Below are 16,548 nucleotides of genomic sequence, written 5' to 3' on the forward strand. Positions count from 1 at the left end.
TTTGCTGAATTCAGCTATTTCTGACTGCTTTGTGTGTCCTGCTCTGTATGGGGTGGGTTCTGTAGAATTATGTTGGAAAGAGCTGGTAAAAATACTTTGGAAGTTATGCCTTGTGCAGCCACTGGATTTTCTGTTATGTTTTACTCATGGTACTATTCCTCTGATTCCTCATGTCCACGTTACTTGGGGCAGTTCAAAACAGTTTTTATAGGACTCATCTCCTAGCCTTTTGTGTTTTGCCTGATTACATTTGCATTACTCTTTTGTAACCTTGCTTCATACAACAGAAATAAACTAAATAACTGATGACCGACAGTAGCACATTAAGTCAGGTTAAATTAACCAGATTACATACAAGGACACAGAAATGTTTGTTGGAATCCTGTAGGCGGTAAAAGGTAATGTAGTTTATTTTAAAATATAACTGTAATGCAGAGTGACCCTTGGAGTCTAATCAGTTTAATAACTCAATAGCATCTTTAAAGAGATGGGTGAAGATGTTGAGGTATTTCATCGTGGTCGCAATTCATGCTTCTGTCATTTCAACAACACAGACATCCCAGAAATGTGCCTTAATTTATGGGGCTTTTCAGAACCACGAGGACATACAGAGTTTAAACACCTTTTTTGCCAGCTCTGTGCTGGCATCCAGCAGACTGCAGGGTAAGAACCAAGGATAGGAAGTCCATTTTGCAGCTTTGTATCTATCTGGTAAGTTCACACTGGAAGGAACTGGCTTGAGGTTCTGGACTTCAATTAATCTCCTTTATTCCCTGTGCAATACAGTAATAACTTCTGATTCTGTCTGTGGCAGAAACATTCCTCCCCCTTTCTGCTAGCTGAGATTCCATTTGCCTCCAAATTAATTTCAGTCTTTCTCCCCAGGGAACATTTAATTTTTCTTCCCCCTATTCTTATAATCTGCCAACCATGTTAGGAGAGAGGATGGAAATTGAAGGCTGAGTTCCTGAGTGGCTGCTCAGGATATCTCATGAGGCATTGCCCTGTCTTTATGTTGTCGCTTGGTTTTGCACGCAGCATTAAAACTGCAGCACCGCTCTTGGTGCTTGCCCAGTTGTACATGGAGCCATCCGGACCTGAAATCCATTTTCCCAGTAGGCTACCTAGGGAAGTCATGAGTAACAAAGTTACAATGCCTTGATTTGCCTTTTTTTTTGTTTTCCCTCTTTACCTTAAAATATTACTTTCTATTGAACATTATACCACAGTTGCTTTACTATGGTTTTCACCTCATGAATGAGAGATTTATAATTCTGCATCAATATATTTTGATTCTTTTTGAGACATAGAGAAGATCACTGAACAGCATCTATTTAGCGATATGCTTCAACCCATTATTATCTTTTTTCATTGCACCAACCCAACTGTTTTATTGCTCCATTAATCAGGATAAGTTTGGGGTTTAATATGGTTGAAGACAAATGCTTGAATCTGGTTTCTTATATTAGTAAGGTATATTTGGCTTAATTATTGTTTTAATGAAAAAAAGCATAATTTAAAACTAGCAGGTACAGGTATTTGTTTACCATTGGGTTTACTTACTCTATAGGTTAAAGTGTATTTTTAATACATTCTTCATCAAGAGGATTAGATTTTTAGATCAGCAGTGTTATTTTTATGGGGTGGAGGGTTTTTTTTTTTACAGTTTTGTAGATCCATTTAATCACAGTATTTGTACTTTCTGCTTATTTAGATTTCAACTAAAACAAACTTTTGCATTGAATAATTGGAAACTTAATGGTATATATGAATTTTTAATAAAATGCTCTTTTGTTTAATATTGTTTAAAGACCAAGGATCCCCAGCTCCATCTCTTTCTGAACGATTACAATACATTTTTCACTGTGACTCAGAGTGGCATCACCCGCTACCTCACCCTGCTGCAGCCTGTCGACAGAGAAATCCAGCAGCTTTACACCTTCTCGGTAAGCTAAATGCACTTGAGGGCACATCAGGCCTTGTTCAGCGCAAATGTTGAAAAATCATTAGCTATGACAGCATTGTAGATTATTAAAATGGTACAGAAGAAGAAAAACAGTGAAGGATGAGCAGCAGCAATAGTGGGGGTGAGGAGTTCATAATTGGAGTAGTGTGCTCCTCCAAAATGCATGTGCTTGGTTTGGCGGCAACATTTTAGATCCCCTACCAGCATCATCTCCATGGTCTCAGGCTTGTATCCTGCTCCTCACCACCCTCCCATGACACAGTCTGACTCTTTTCTTTTGTACCCAGCATGGCCTTTGAGGCCACTTTTGCCTTTTCTTTTCTCAGCCCTCGAGCTAGGAACATGACACCTGTAGTGGCCTTTCTGCTTTATTTTAGTACAAAATGGAAAAGTAGGCTAACATAAACCACAGCCAGCATTATTTTAAAAAAAGGAAAAAAACCCAAAGCTTAAATGGATTTAATAGTCCTTCAGGCATTTCCCAGTCTGTGAGTAAACATCTTAACTGTCCTAAAGCAATTTGCAAATGTGTTGTAGGGAAACCCTGTTCTTCTGCAGGGTTTCCCAATCAATGCCTCTGTATTTTCTGTCTGTTTAGTATGTGAGAGGAGAGCTCAGATTTTCTCTATGGAGTAAGAAGGCCTCTAGCTCTTTTAAGTCCCACCTTAAAATGCTGTCTTTGAGGTTTAACATATGTATAGCACATCCTGTGTATGGCCATGCCCAGGTGAGACTTGCAGTGTTAGACAGGGTTGTGAGCTGTTCTGGCCAGGCCCTGCTCCTTGAGGGTATTCAGCACAGCTGGGGACGGATTCTGCTCTTCCAGCCATGGGCTGCAGCTCAGATCCCAGCCCCAACCCTGGGAAACAGTTATTCCCCTCTCATTTCTCCTGCTAATCTGACACAGTATGTTTTAAAGGTGGTGTTTCATTTTGCTTTTGCCCTGAATCTTGCACACTGCAGGCTCAAGCTCAGCTGCAGCCTCCTGTAGTTGTAAGTGCAGACAAAAATGAAATATTGAAATGCTGATTTTTAATTGTCATACTATATTTTCTCATAGGTGGAATTGTATTAAGAATACACCATTAAAATATGTTCCTGTTCTGCTTTTTTTTTTTATCTTGAAGATGACAGCTTCTGATGGTGTACAGGAGAGTGTCCCAGTGACAGTCAATATCCTGGTGATTGATGCAAATGATAATTCCCCAGCATTCTCCAATATATCATACAATGTCAAGATTTATACAGATATGAGGCCTGGGGAAGGCGTTATAAAGGTAATTTCAGGTCTTTTTATTAGCTTTGTTAACTCGGTTTTTGTTAGCAGTAGATGGGCTTGTTAATACAAATTGGAAATGCACTGAAAACAGCTACAGATGAAGTTTCTGTATCTCCATCCACTTCATTAGTTATGTAGCTATTAAACAGTTGCTAATACTATATGATAGGCCTGTCTTAGATGTATAGCTGCAGTCCAGCCATTTCATCTGTAGTTTTACAAAACCTTTTCATCTGAAAAATCTCAAAAGAAGAAATTATTATCCTGTATTAGCGGGATATTGAAATAAAACATTTGGGGAGAACAGATAAACAGTTCAGTAGAACACAACCAGAAATGTTTTACCATGTCATAAAACCTTTTGGTTTTTACAGAACCCTAAGTCATTCGTTTGTAGAGCAAATGAGCAGTGAAAAATGTGTTGAACATGGGCCCAGAGAGAGAAGCAGTTTTAATTAAAGTTTACAAGCACTGATTTGTGTTTCAGTGTAGACTGGAGGTGAATTGTGGTTGCGCTGAAGTTAATGTAAAAAAGGCTTTTTTGTGCGGTAATTCTTCTAAGATCTCAGCCATGCTCCTGAGTGCTTCCAGTCTAGATGGATAAGAAGACAAGATGCTGTTAGTGGAGGTCGGCATTCAAGGGTGGTAGAAGGCAGTGGGAGTATTGGGGGGAAAAAAATTCATCAGCCGACTTCAGTAGTAAAATACCATTTTCTGAAATATAATCAGGAATTAAGCATTTGAAGGTAACAGTGATTTAACAGTATTAGGAGAGAGGTCAGTGTCTGTTCTGCCCTATGCTCTACTTGGGCTGTATTGACTTGCCATGTTTGCTATCTTCGTTAATATTATTCTTGTCTTTTCATCAGTCTGGGCTCAAGTGCTTAAAAAGCATCAGTGAGAGCCATGGGGACATTTTCAGCAAGATCTGAGGGAAAGATAAAGGTTTTAAACATAATTAAGTTCCTTCAAGCTATGCACAAGGCTGTGTGGAAAAAAAAATAATAAAAAAAGACCACATATTGTTGTCCTGAATGAGCAAAAGGCAGGTAGAGCTCAGGAGCTCTGCGTAGGGTTTGACATTAGGAGCTGTATTTGCAACATCTCGTAAACTCCCAACTCCCTGTATAAACATGTGGATTTTGTGAGTACAATACATTCACTTGATATTTAAGGTACAGACATACATACAGTGCTGAAAAAATTTAAATCAAGGTTTTTTTCCTAAAGCATAAGCACTCTAGTCCAAAAAGAAATCATTAGGGTTGTCGCATGGCCTTTGTTGTGCAGGGCATCAGGCAAAGTAGCGTGCTATGGATTTGAAGTATCTGAGTATCTGTATGTTTTTTCCCTATTAAAGGTGCATGTGTCAGGAAATGTGAGGCGGAAGATGTTGCTAAATGAGATTGCAGCATGTGTGAAAAGAATGGTTGCAGTACCCACAGTTGGCCTTAAGGATGCTCTGAGCTGCCCGAATTGTGTTTATGATACTTGGGATGAAGTAGAGCAGCTATTGTGCTTTTCTAAAACAGCTGCAATGCTAAAGTACTTCTGTGTTCAAAGGGAACATGCTGTTCTAAGGGTTATACTTTCTGGTGATTCTACTCCGAATATTTTCAGAACCTGGAGGTGTGCAAAGAGCAGGAGTACAAATTCCTTAGTAACTTGTTCCTTCTGGGAAAAAGCAAGAGGGCAGCTCTGCCATCCGTGTTAGCCTGTGCCACCGCTAGCTTAGCAGAGACACAAGTTACTTCTTCATGAGCAGATTTGGTCTGAGAAACTATTATGTTCCTGTTCCTCCACTGCTCATCGCAGCAGTTACCTTTTGCCTCCCCACACTGACATTGCATAACTGCTTGTATGAAAAGCATCGATCAGATCAATGCAATTATGCAGATTAGAAACATTGCAAGGATGAAAAAGAGTAAGGGCAGAAATGGTAAGAAGAAGAGTTTAGATGTGAATATTGTGCAGAGTAATTGAACTTAGCTAATGCCTGAAGTAGATCTGGAACAGGTCCCTTTTCTAGACTGACACTGTGAAGTTGGAAATGAGCAGTGGGAAGGTCAGGTCTTAAACTTGCCTTTGCTAAAAATTAAAAGTATTTTGGAAAAAAAGGGGGTTGAGAGTGAGGTTGTTTTCCCCTATTCCACACTTCTGTCTGCAAGGTCAACACATGGTTACTTTCAGACTATGATCTTATAATGTGGCCTAGAGGTGGAAGGTAGAAAATTCTGGCTGTTTTGGGAGTGGAGTGGTTTTTCGACTAATCTTACATTGCCAGATGATCTGAGTTTATAAACAAACTGACATAAAAAAAAGCTAAGTCATCTTCAGATTTCTGCGTACTGTGATAATGCCAGTAATGATTTCAGGCTGCTAGGGTATATGGGAAGTTGCTCGCCTTGTTATTTTGCCCAGGCTGCAGGCACCGAGTCTTTCATTCAGCGTTATAGGACTGTGAGAAATGGGATTTGTCTTGTGGACTTATGAGTAGCCACCGTGTCTGTGGTGCCACAAATAGCCATGGGTTTCTGTAGGCCAGGAAGGTGGGTATGTGCTGCCAAATCACTGTTTGCTTCTGCTTTATAAATACCTTCTCAAATGGAAAACAGATATTTTTTTTTTTTTTTTTTTTTACTGCTAATACAGTGATTTTGATGACATAATTAGCTTGCTCTCTGTATATGGAATAAACTCATCTTGTAACTCTATCTCATCATTGGTTTAAGAATCATTTGAGATTTTTTGTTGTGAGATGATGATCAGCTTTGATAGTTCCCAGTGGAAAATGACCCAGGTCAGATACGATTAGTCTATAAAAACCATTTTCTCTAATCAGAGAAAGTAGGTTAGAGAAAGAGCACTGACCTCAGTGAATCTGTACAATCTCATAATCAGTTACACATAAGCACTGGCTTGCACTTAACTCTCTACTCAGACTTATTTTCAGAGAAGATCAAGAAAATATTTCTCTTGTAAAGCATGTCACCTTTCTACAAAAATGTGAATTTCTGCATAACAATGTAAGTGCTCTCATGCAGTTGCCACTTTGATTTTATTATCCTGAGGGTAATAAGGGATTAAGATTTTTTTTCTTTTTTTTTTGCTGAGTGCAGTTGCATGAAAATGTACAAGTAACCCCAGTTTGTACCTGCTTGTTGTCCCATTTTGTGGGAAATTATTTTGATTTTACTCCTGGAAAAAACACCCAAACATATTAGTTAACAGTTTGGATTGTGTTTGCTGTCTGGGATGCTCTTAAAAAAAAAAAGTAGAATAAAAAATCCTTAGGCTCTGCTTGAAAATAACCACAAATAGCAGGAAAAAAAAATCCATTACAAATTAAATTCAATTCCTCCCCCCTCCACCCCCCGAGTGATTAGAGCAAGGCATTTCCCTTCTTTCCCTGTTGCCTTTAAGAGAAGTCAGCAAAACAGTGGAAACAAATTTGTGTGCTACTGAGTTGTATTCGTTTCATCTGGGAGCCTGGTGGTGGTTGGTTATCTACCTTTTGCCTTCCAGTTGTACGTGTTAGCTGCAGCTTTGCATGGCTGCTCGTGTATTTTTTAGAAAGTTGGTGGGTACTGTGATAGAGGAGCTTGCCCCCTTTATAGGAATGACCTCCCTCCACTTTCTGAGGATACAGAGTGGAACATGAAATCTCTGCTCCCTGACTTCTTGTGCAGGAGCTATGGCAATACCGTCGGGGTGTTGAAAACAGAATTGGTTTGGGAAGTTTTTATTTCAGTTGTCTACTCTGAGTACTTGTGAGATTGTTTGAGGCCTTGGTTGAGGAGAGTATTTTCTCACTAAAGTTTAAATGTCTGTATATTCTGTCCCTTTCAGCTTGAGAATTTCTTATCTGATTTTTTTCCTTCTGCTTTTATAGGTATTTTATTGTTCTCTCTGAGGGAGACAATAGCTGGTTGAGAAATCTGTCATTTAAAACATTTAAATGTGTGGTAAATAATAATAATCACTAGAAAGACTGATTAATACTGAATGGGTTGAAGTACTTAATTCCATCTTTTTTTATATTACTATAATTTTGCTGTCCTGTTTTCCACTTTTCCATTAGTACTTTCATCCTATCATTCAGGTATTTAAACTAGTTACACATTGATGTTTAGAGTATTCAGCAGCAATGCAGTAATATTTCACGTGAGTAATTTAAATCCACTCTGTTTCTTTAGACATCTCTCATTTCTATATACAGCATAAACTATGCAGCACACAGAGAATATTGAGCAAGAAAATGAGAGAGCTGAGAAGGGACAGAGGATGGCAGAAAACGTTTTCCGCCCAAATCTTTGCATAAATTTGCCTGAAGGTCAAAGATTTCCTTGGCCCATGAAGAGATTTCATGTATGTTCTCTTTACAGGAAAACTCCTGAACTGGCCTTAAAAGTTATGTGCTGTTCTTACTCTGCTTTAAATTTATGTAACCAAAATAACCTATTTTAATTTATCTGTGTGTCTTAATTTCTACCTCATTTCCTATTGCAGAGGTATGACCTGCGTTCAAGGGCTTTTTTGTAAGAACAATTAAATAACTCCATGATTGAAAATGGAAAATAAGCTATGCAGTGGCTTAGTGCATTACCTGTTCATCTTGTGCAAGCTGAAACAATTCTGCCCAAGATCACCAGTGCAAGTTAATTTGGAAGTCCTGCCCCAGATCCTGGTTATGCAGAGCACTTAACTTCATACATCGTGGCATAAACGGCCATAGTGCTGAAGGTCAGAAATGAAAGCAAGAACATAAAACATGGTAAAACTGCAGGCAGTAAAGTTTCTATCACTTATCTCTTGCTCACAGTAGAATTAGTCTTGAGCAGTAACAGTACTTGCAGTTGTACATGGGGACAAATTTTATTTAGAGCCATTAAAAAAATACCTTCCCTGGGACTGTTTTGCCGTTACCTCAAATGCGGCTTCTCAGTGCTGGATCATTTTTGTCTCTTTAAAACTGTTTCTTTTCATTCCCCACACATGTGACTCAAGCCATCCTTGCATATGGACACATACTAAATTGTGTATTAGAGACACGTTTGGGTATTTGCAGCTTGGCATGCGCTCCTGGTTTACAGCTCTAAAACATGCATCTTGCTATAAAGCCAGAGAACAATTTAGAGAAAATGTTTGTAAAAGTCATCTCCATGTTTGCATTTCTCAGTAAATGTACCTGTATACTCAAGTAAAAATAATGGATAGAGACTTAATGAAATGTCTGAAGAAGATATTGAAAAAGTATTTTGACCTGCTCTGATAGTGTTACATTTTGTTGGCTCAAGTTCAGGAATATCTCCATCACAGTCCTGTTTGCCCCTGACACATAGAAACTCATTACTGCTTTTCCTAGTGCAACTAATGGCTGAGTTGTACTGCTGAGTCTAGAAGGATGAGGAGGGTTGCCATCTCAGTTCTGGCAGCCCAGTGTTTTTCACTGGTGTGCTCCTTGGGAGAGCAACTCTACTGTCTCCTTGACGCTGTCATACAACATAAATGTGTCCTGATTGTGGCTCTGGAGCCTTGTACTCGCTTGACTGGAACACTCCTTTCAAGGACAGCCGTCGGGAGGCGAACCGGCATGACTCACAGTTTCTGCAGGATTTGCTTTAGATCAGTACAGGTCAGACCACCTTTGGTGAACATGTAATCTGTTGAAAAACGTAGGGCTACTGGAAAGGTTGGTAATCGCTTTATCTGTTCGGGCCAAGGTCACTAGAAGTGTTGCTGTGGAAAGGTTGCAGGTCAAATGTTGAAGCTCAGTTTCCTCCAAGTATAAAGCGAGTCTGAACAGAACTTATGTAGTGACCAAGAATGTCTTTGTAAGCTCTGAGGCTGTCATTGTAAGTCTCCTTTTCCTTCCAAGAAAATCAATTCTTGCTGCAGCAGAATATGCACCTATTTTGCAAACCTTTCAAAACATTAAACGTTAATGTAATGAAGCTGATACTGCTGGATGCAAAAAGTTTCTTAGGAGAGTAAAATAAATCTTGTTTTGTACTTCTTTCTGTATATTTTGGACTGTGTTTCTCAAATCTTGTTAACTATGAAGCTCTATCGGTCTGGGACAGCTGGAGATGGAATTTATAGAAACATATATTAAGGCAGCTGTTAAACTTAATTCTATTTAATTTGGGTTTTGATTCCTGGTTTTGCCCCCAAAACGTTATTCAAATCACTTATCTTTTCAAGCATTCAGTATTTGTAAGTTTAATTAACCTTATTAATCTATGTATTTGTGTAGTCAATTAATTTCCTTTTTTCATGTCATCACAGTAAAAACTGGCCGTGTTCCAAATCCTGTCATTAAGTACTTAGGACCTTGTATTTTGCATAAAGCCTTTATTTATCTTTTAGTGTGTATTACTTTTGAAGTTCAGTAGAGAAGGTTATTACAGCACTTTTCTTAACTATGTCACTTAGTTTTATAGTTAACTCTTTGGGAGGTTAATGAACACATCCAGTTGTGTATAGAGACTATAGGATGAATGATTAAAGAAACGGAGTTTGTGAGGGTTTTATGCTCTGAACCATAGGAAGGTGGACAAAGCCCGTTTTATGTGCTGAGTTTTGGTGTGTTGAGACTGACCACTGCAAGTTAATATATTGGCATATCAGGACATCATATGGGTGGAATGCAAAGCACGTTCCAAAAGTGCAGTCTTTTTCAGAATTTCAACAGAAAATAAAGAATGAGATAGATGTGTTCTCAGAAAATAACACATGGATATTAGTTTGGTTTTTAAACTTCTAAGAGGAGGTGATCTCTGTTTCATGATTTGTTGAGGTATTTCAAATGTTTATCCTATGTTCAATATACAATATGTCTCAAAATATAGGAGGATGAAATAAGAGGATTTGCTCATTCTAGTGCAACAGTGATCAGTTTGCATTGTTGGAGGGAAGCATGTATGACAAAAAAAATTCAAATTAAATCAGTTTAGGTAAATTAAATACCTTTGTGTTGGAAACTTGCTTTGGAACACCGTGCTTTGTGTGAAAGAAGCAAAACACGGATTACTTCAGGAGAAGAGTAACTAGACTAACATGCTTTTCAGTTGATGAATACTGTGTGCAACCTATTCCATGTTAAAAATGGTTGGTCCTCCATAAAGTAGCGCAGTCCCTAGCAGCAGTGATAGCTTGCACTCCTAACAAAGGTGGTAAACCCCACTTTTGTTAATACACCTAAATAGCTTATCTTTTAGCATTCCAGATAATTTATTCTGTTTAAGCTATTGTGGGCTTAGTTCTTGGTTTTGAGCAAGTTTTTGACTTTTTATACGAAATTTCATATTTCACTGAGCCTATGCACATAAGGAATCGAGATTATCCTATAAGGCAGCTAGATCCCTGAGTTTTTCACATACTCCCCTTGGTGTTTAATGTTGTATGCAAGTGTAATTAACTTGGATATTACAGCTTTGGGTTTTATTCTTCATCTCCCTTCCTGTTCTTAGTTGCAAGGTTTGGTTTCTGCTCTTCCAGGTCTTTAGCTATCCTTGGGCAAAGGTGCTTTGAAAGTTGTAGGTAGTGCTCTGAAAGGCTGTGACCTGCTGAAGGCTGAGTGTGATGCTATGTTGATTAATAGATTACATTATATCCTAATGTAGCAGAGACTTCAATGAGTCCCTCTACCTGTCTGCAATGCTGTCAACTTTGAGAGTGTCACAGGGATGAGAAAAGGGTGTCCAGCAGGCAGACATTTAGCCTGCTGTGTTGGCTGGCTCTGGCTGAGATAATGTCTGTTGATCCTGCTGTTGGCTTCACAGTCATCGCTAAGGTTTTGTGTCATAGTGTGTTACCCTTAAATCCTGGACTTGCAATCTTATGTGCAATGGTGCCCACTGGCCTGAATGTTTGTGTCAAGAAAGCAAAAGCAGATAAGCCCGGAGAGACCTTTCAAGAAGCTACATGTCTATTCTTTTATTTTTCCTCCTCCCTTCAGGACCCCTGCAGGGAATCGTTTCTAAGGCTGGCATTTCTTATTGCTTTGTATATCCCAGGGGGGTCTGCTGCTGTACCTGCTGGTGCCCTTTGCCATTTCCCACCTTGAACTGCTCGGCTGCAGCTGGGAGCAGCAGGAGCCTGTTGTGCTATCATTCCCTGTTGTTTCCACTCCACCGCTGTTGGTGCCAGGCAGCTGGGTCCACAGACAGCGCTGCCACCACCGGTTGCGGCTGTGGCCTCCTAGATGTTCAAGTACTGCTCGTACCGCTTTATGTCATCTCACGCGCTGTTTGAGGTAATACGTAGTCACACAAGATTAAGAGCCAGCTGAGAAACCAGTGTGTGTATCAGCAAAAATAACCCCTATGGGAAGAAGAAATTCACCTTAGAAAGTCCAGAGGTACTGGCGTAATTTAGTGGTACTTTGGTGACTCAACCCTAAATGTAACGGAACACTCTGCTCCTTTTTGTTTTCTGAATATGGTGATAGTTAAGGCAAAGTTTTAATTGTAGTAATACAAGTCAAGTGATAGGTTCTGTGAGCAGTTTGCTGTGTGATTATGTGTCATATATAGAATAACACAAGTTATTCTACATATGGGTAACAGAAGAGGAGAGGTGAAGGGGCTTAGCTAGGGCATGGCGCTGTCAGCTGGCATGACTGAGGCATGGATGCATATTTCTGACTGTTAGAGCAGGGGTCTGATTTGAAATCTCAGATTGCTAGTTATTTGCTTTATGGCGCGGCAGACAGTGTCATTGGTACTTGACACTTGGCTAAAAGCAAACAAATACAATTACTGAGCTGTATTTTCTGTCTGTGTGTGTGTACTGTTTGATTTAGCATGGCGCACTACAGAAGTGGGATAAACCTGTTGTCATTCCCAGGGGCACGATAAGAACCCCCTCATTTCATTACGTTCATCGTTATAATTTGGGTCTAAAATTTTAGGCCTTAGATTTTTCTCATGCTCAGAATCAAAATTGTACAGTTATAGAGAAGAAACGCTACAGGCGAGAGTAATCACAGCCCCAGTAGATGGTAGCAGTAAAAGCAACAAAGTACAGAAGTACGTGCTCACTTGCATTTATCCCAAAGCTCTGAGATTGCCCCTGCAAGCACAGCCTTTCAGGTAGGTGGTGTCATGTTGCCATGTGAAATGGGCCTTCCATGTCTGTGATGTGCGTGGTTGTCTTTCCTACGTATGTATCCATATGGGAACAGCTGCCATTTCCCTTCCACTTGGCTTCCTTTACGGTACATGCAAACGTGAGTAATACAGACATTGTTCTCCAGTTCCACACAATGAGGGCATGTAATGCAAGACCTGAATATTAGAATTTCTGGCAGTAACAAGGCTGTCATTTTGAAGAGTGTAGAGAGGGATGGGAACTTTCAGTAATTAAATATGAGCCTCTTGTTACCTTTGCAACACAATAAGTATCTTCTTCCCCCCTCCACCTTTATAGGAAGCGTTATAAATTCCATTCCACAGAGAGTAAACTTGGTCTTAATTAGTTTTCTTAATTTGTATCTTAAAATAATTTGTGCATAATCTTAGGTAAGCAGTTTTTCCTCTGCTTCATAATGTTTTTACGCCTGTTATCCTTCATTTAAATTGTATCCTTGTTGTACAGTAATTAGAAATTACTGCATATGTTACAGGTGTTCAAATTTCCCCTCTACTTCCTCTACCCCTACTGAGTTGCCTTACAAAAAACTATTAAACTACAACACTGAACCATGTGTGCTGACATTCTGGTTTTGAATTGCAGCTCACCGCTGTAGATGCGGACGAGGGACCCAATGGACAGATAGTATATGAAATTTTGGCTGGGGATCAGGGAGACTTCATCATCAATGACCGAACAGGCCTTATCACCATTGCTCCAGGAGTTGTATTGTCAGTGGGGCGATCCTACGCTCTCACTGTCAAAGCATCTGATTGTGCTCCTCCTGCGCAGAGAAGGTAATTCATCTTATAATGAAACTAATTTTTTAATCAGTGCTTAGCAGCGTGTAAGAAGTGTGGCACACCCTTATGTCTATAACTCTGCACTGGAATACAATTCAATGTGTTCTGTTTGGTGTAAGGATCACGTTTTGGAAAAGTGTCATGTTAGAAGTCTTTTACTTTTTGTTCCTTATTTATATGTTCCTTACAGTATGCAGTTTTCATTATTTCGTTTGCCTGTAAAAGTTCACATGTCGTGCTGTCATTGTGCATGCCCATTTGTTAAGAGAAATTGAATTGAAAGGATGTAAGGAAGAAAGCAAGTGAGAAGGGAGATGCTTTTTGTTCAGAATACGGCTTGCTGTGATGCAGAAAGGATCAGAAATAGTCTGGTTGCTGCACTGGAGACCTCTTCAGGTATAGGGTGTGCAAGGTCATCCAGACTTGGCGTACTCTGGACATACTTGACAGGCTGTGCCAATAGTGAGCACTGCCCCCACTAAGACCTAAATTCTCACTGGCAGAATTATTTCTGTTTTCCACCAGCTGATAAAGAAGAGCAGCCTGCAAATTTAGTATGGTTAGACTAGGATGCTCTCATGTTAAAAAAAAAATAAATAATAAGGGTATCGAGTCCTACTTACCTGCTTCTTTTGTGTTCTGCATATGCCAATTGTGCACAAATGTCATTTCATGAAGGTGTGTGTGGGGCGGTGCATAAAAGTGGCTCTCATGTTCTGGGCCTGGTATTGATAATGTGACAACCTCATTGTCCAAAGAGGATGACAGAGAGGAACAGTAGTTTCCAGCATTTAAATCTCCCACAACCTTTTTTCTTTTCCTCAAATGGGGAATGTAAGAAGGAAAGATAACACAAAAGTGGAATTTCACTCATTGGCTTTTCTGCAGGACCTGCTGCTTCTATGATGTTTCCAAGAAAGCAGCTCATACTGTTGTGCACGTATTTTATGATTACATTTTTCCATCACTGAAGTATTCGGATTGTTAGATTGTTCATAAAACTAATATCTGGTAACACAGTCTTCTGCTTCAATTGTCTTCTCCTTTCCCTCTTGCTTGCTTTCTTGATAAGCCCTCTCTTAAGGTAGCTGATAGTGGGCTGTTAGTAGCGCTGAGGAGAAGATCGTGGACTATTATGCACTTACTTTTGTGTAGTACTAGCATAGTATTAAAGTGGAGGACAAAAATCAATAATGCCACTTCGGAGAGCTTCAGAATCCAGCGGTGTGGCCCCAGCAACAGTAGCCTGTACAATACAGCTTTGATTGCCATCAGCTTCTTTTGTGTTTGAGAAATCTTTATATTGTCTAAAAATATATACATCTGATGAGGTATGTTGGGAGCATGTACTTCCTCCTCTGAAAATGTCTTTATTGCAGTAATCTTCAAAAGTGGAAAAGCTCTCCTTTCTTGTCCTTTCTGCTTGTCTCCCATTTTATGGAATTACAGCATGTAATTTGCTTCATAGCTTTTAATGTGTGTTCAAAAAACCACTCCATCTAGGCAGTATTCCCAAAGCTGGGGTGGGTGGCCCTGGGGCCAGCCTGGCCTCTACCTGATGTGTATTTGGGGCCCAGAGCTGTTTTTTCCTGTGTCTGTGAAGGTTGAAAAAATCAGAGGGAGGGTCACTGGAGCTTCAGCGAGGCGCTGTGGAGAACGAACTGGGACAGCTCTTACTGTCTGGCAAGGGGCATTTGGATAAAGAGATTTCCCTGTCTCCCTGATGTTCTTTCCGTAAGGCTGGAAAACCAGAAAAGAGCTGGTGGTGCTTGAAGCAGCCTCTTGTCATTTTACACATAGAAAAGCTAGGGAAAGCTCATGTGAGCTACGGCTCCGAGGTCTTTAAGACTGTCCTTTTGCATCTCCTTAGTTGCTTCCTTCTGGCTGGGAGGTGGTTAGTGTCTCGCAGTTGGGGTTGTATGAACTTCTTGCTCCTTCTAATGCAAAGTTGTCACATTGTGTTAGGTGGTTCACATTGCCTTGCTGGAGGCAGTAACCTGTATTTGAGACTTCTAGGAATGGGCTAGGTCTAGCCAGCCATTACATACCTGTGCAGGCAGGAAGGTGTGTGCCCTGTAAAAGAAATGAAGAACAGATTTTGATGTAATTTCAAATATTAAGCATTTTTTCCCAAATCTGGGTTCTGCTGCAGGACATACCAGGCTAACTGTAGTCATGTAAACTGGCTGGCTTTCAGTTATCCCCTTACTTATGCACAAAGCAAGACCAAACTACTAAACCTGGTTCAGGATCTGTAGCTCTGTAGCCTTTGTAAGCACAAATTTAAATTGAAAAGCATTCTTTTTTGTGGTGAAGCTTTTTTGTGTAGTATGACATACTAAATTCTTGCCGGGTGACTGTGCATAAAACTTTTTTTTTTTTTTGAGTATTATTAAAGTTTCTATCATTAATGTAAGTTATTGAGGTATATTTCAGTACACTTAAGTACTTTAAGTATATTTAAGTTTATACAAAGTATTAAAGTTTAATGATGTTTAGTTTTTTAGAACTGAAGTTATTGTTAAGCATATAGTGATTAGCAGTTTCTATTATTGAAAAAAAATGAGAACAACGTTTGTAAAACCCAACAATTTCATTTCAGACCTTAGCCTTTTCACCATTGACCTCGTATTCCTGTACAGTGAAAGCATGTCACTCAGTGGTAACAGCAGTCTGCCAGATCAAGTCCAACCTAGAAATTCCCTGGTCATGACATTATTATTCCATATAGTGGAAAAGTACTCTTTCCCTTTGACTTGAATATGCAGAGATTGTTTGGCCAAAGATATATTGGTCCACATGTATATAAATACATTCATTATACATGATATAGTATCATTGTATGTGGTAAGCGCATAGTTAAAGCAGAGACAGGGACATAATCTCAGTGGCCTGTTGACCATGCTTTCCTTGCATTACCATTTAGCTGGAGTAGTGTAAAAGCTGTATTTCCATGCTTGTGTGAGTTTGTATGCACTATTCAGTTCCTGAGCTCTGTTCTGTTCTCAGTGTATTCAGTGTCCCTGCAGTGTTAAAACACTAACTGCAGTTGTTGGAAGGCTCAGTTCTCTCTCCTTTCCTTTCCCATGCCAAAATAGATTTGGCCAGCCAGTTAAATGAGCTGTAGATAACACACACAAAACAAATGGGTTAAAATTGCAAAGCGTTAATCAAAAACAGTTTGGAAATGAAAAAAAGTAGCCGTTTAATATTGTAGCGCTTTTATTTTGCAGACTACTCGTGCTTTACTTCTGTGATCTTATCATAAAGATTTGAAGAAAATTTGTTTACTCTTGTGGTGAACAGAAACTTTTTTTGTTGGTTTTTTTGGAGCTTGATAGACAATAAATCAGCTTGGGTATTAT

General features: G+C 39.5%; 1 protein-coding gene across 1 annotated transcript in view; it reads left to right on the forward strand.

Moving 5' to 3' along the window:
• PCDH15 (protocadherin related 15) overlaps positions 1 to 16,548 on the forward strand; it is a 711,887-nt gene that overhangs the window by 517,506 nt on the left and 177,833 nt on the right. The window contains exons 14-16 of the mRNA XM_075025448.1: positions 1,812 to 1,946; positions 3,094 to 3,243; positions 12,984 to 13,177. Of these exons, the coding sequence (XP_074881549.1) occupies positions 1,812 to 1,946; positions 3,094 to 3,243; positions 12,984 to 13,177 (479 nt within the window). The remainder of the gene's footprint in view (positions 1 to 1,811; positions 1,947 to 3,093; positions 3,244 to 12,983; positions 13,178 to 16,548) is intronic.

The sequence above is a fragment of the Buteo buteo genome, chromosome 4 (genome assembly GCF_964188355.1).
Source record: "Buteo buteo chromosome 4, bButBut1.hap1.1, whole genome shotgun sequence".
Taxonomy (NCBI): domain Eukaryota; kingdom Metazoa; phylum Chordata; class Aves; order Accipitriformes; family Accipitridae; genus Buteo; species Buteo buteo.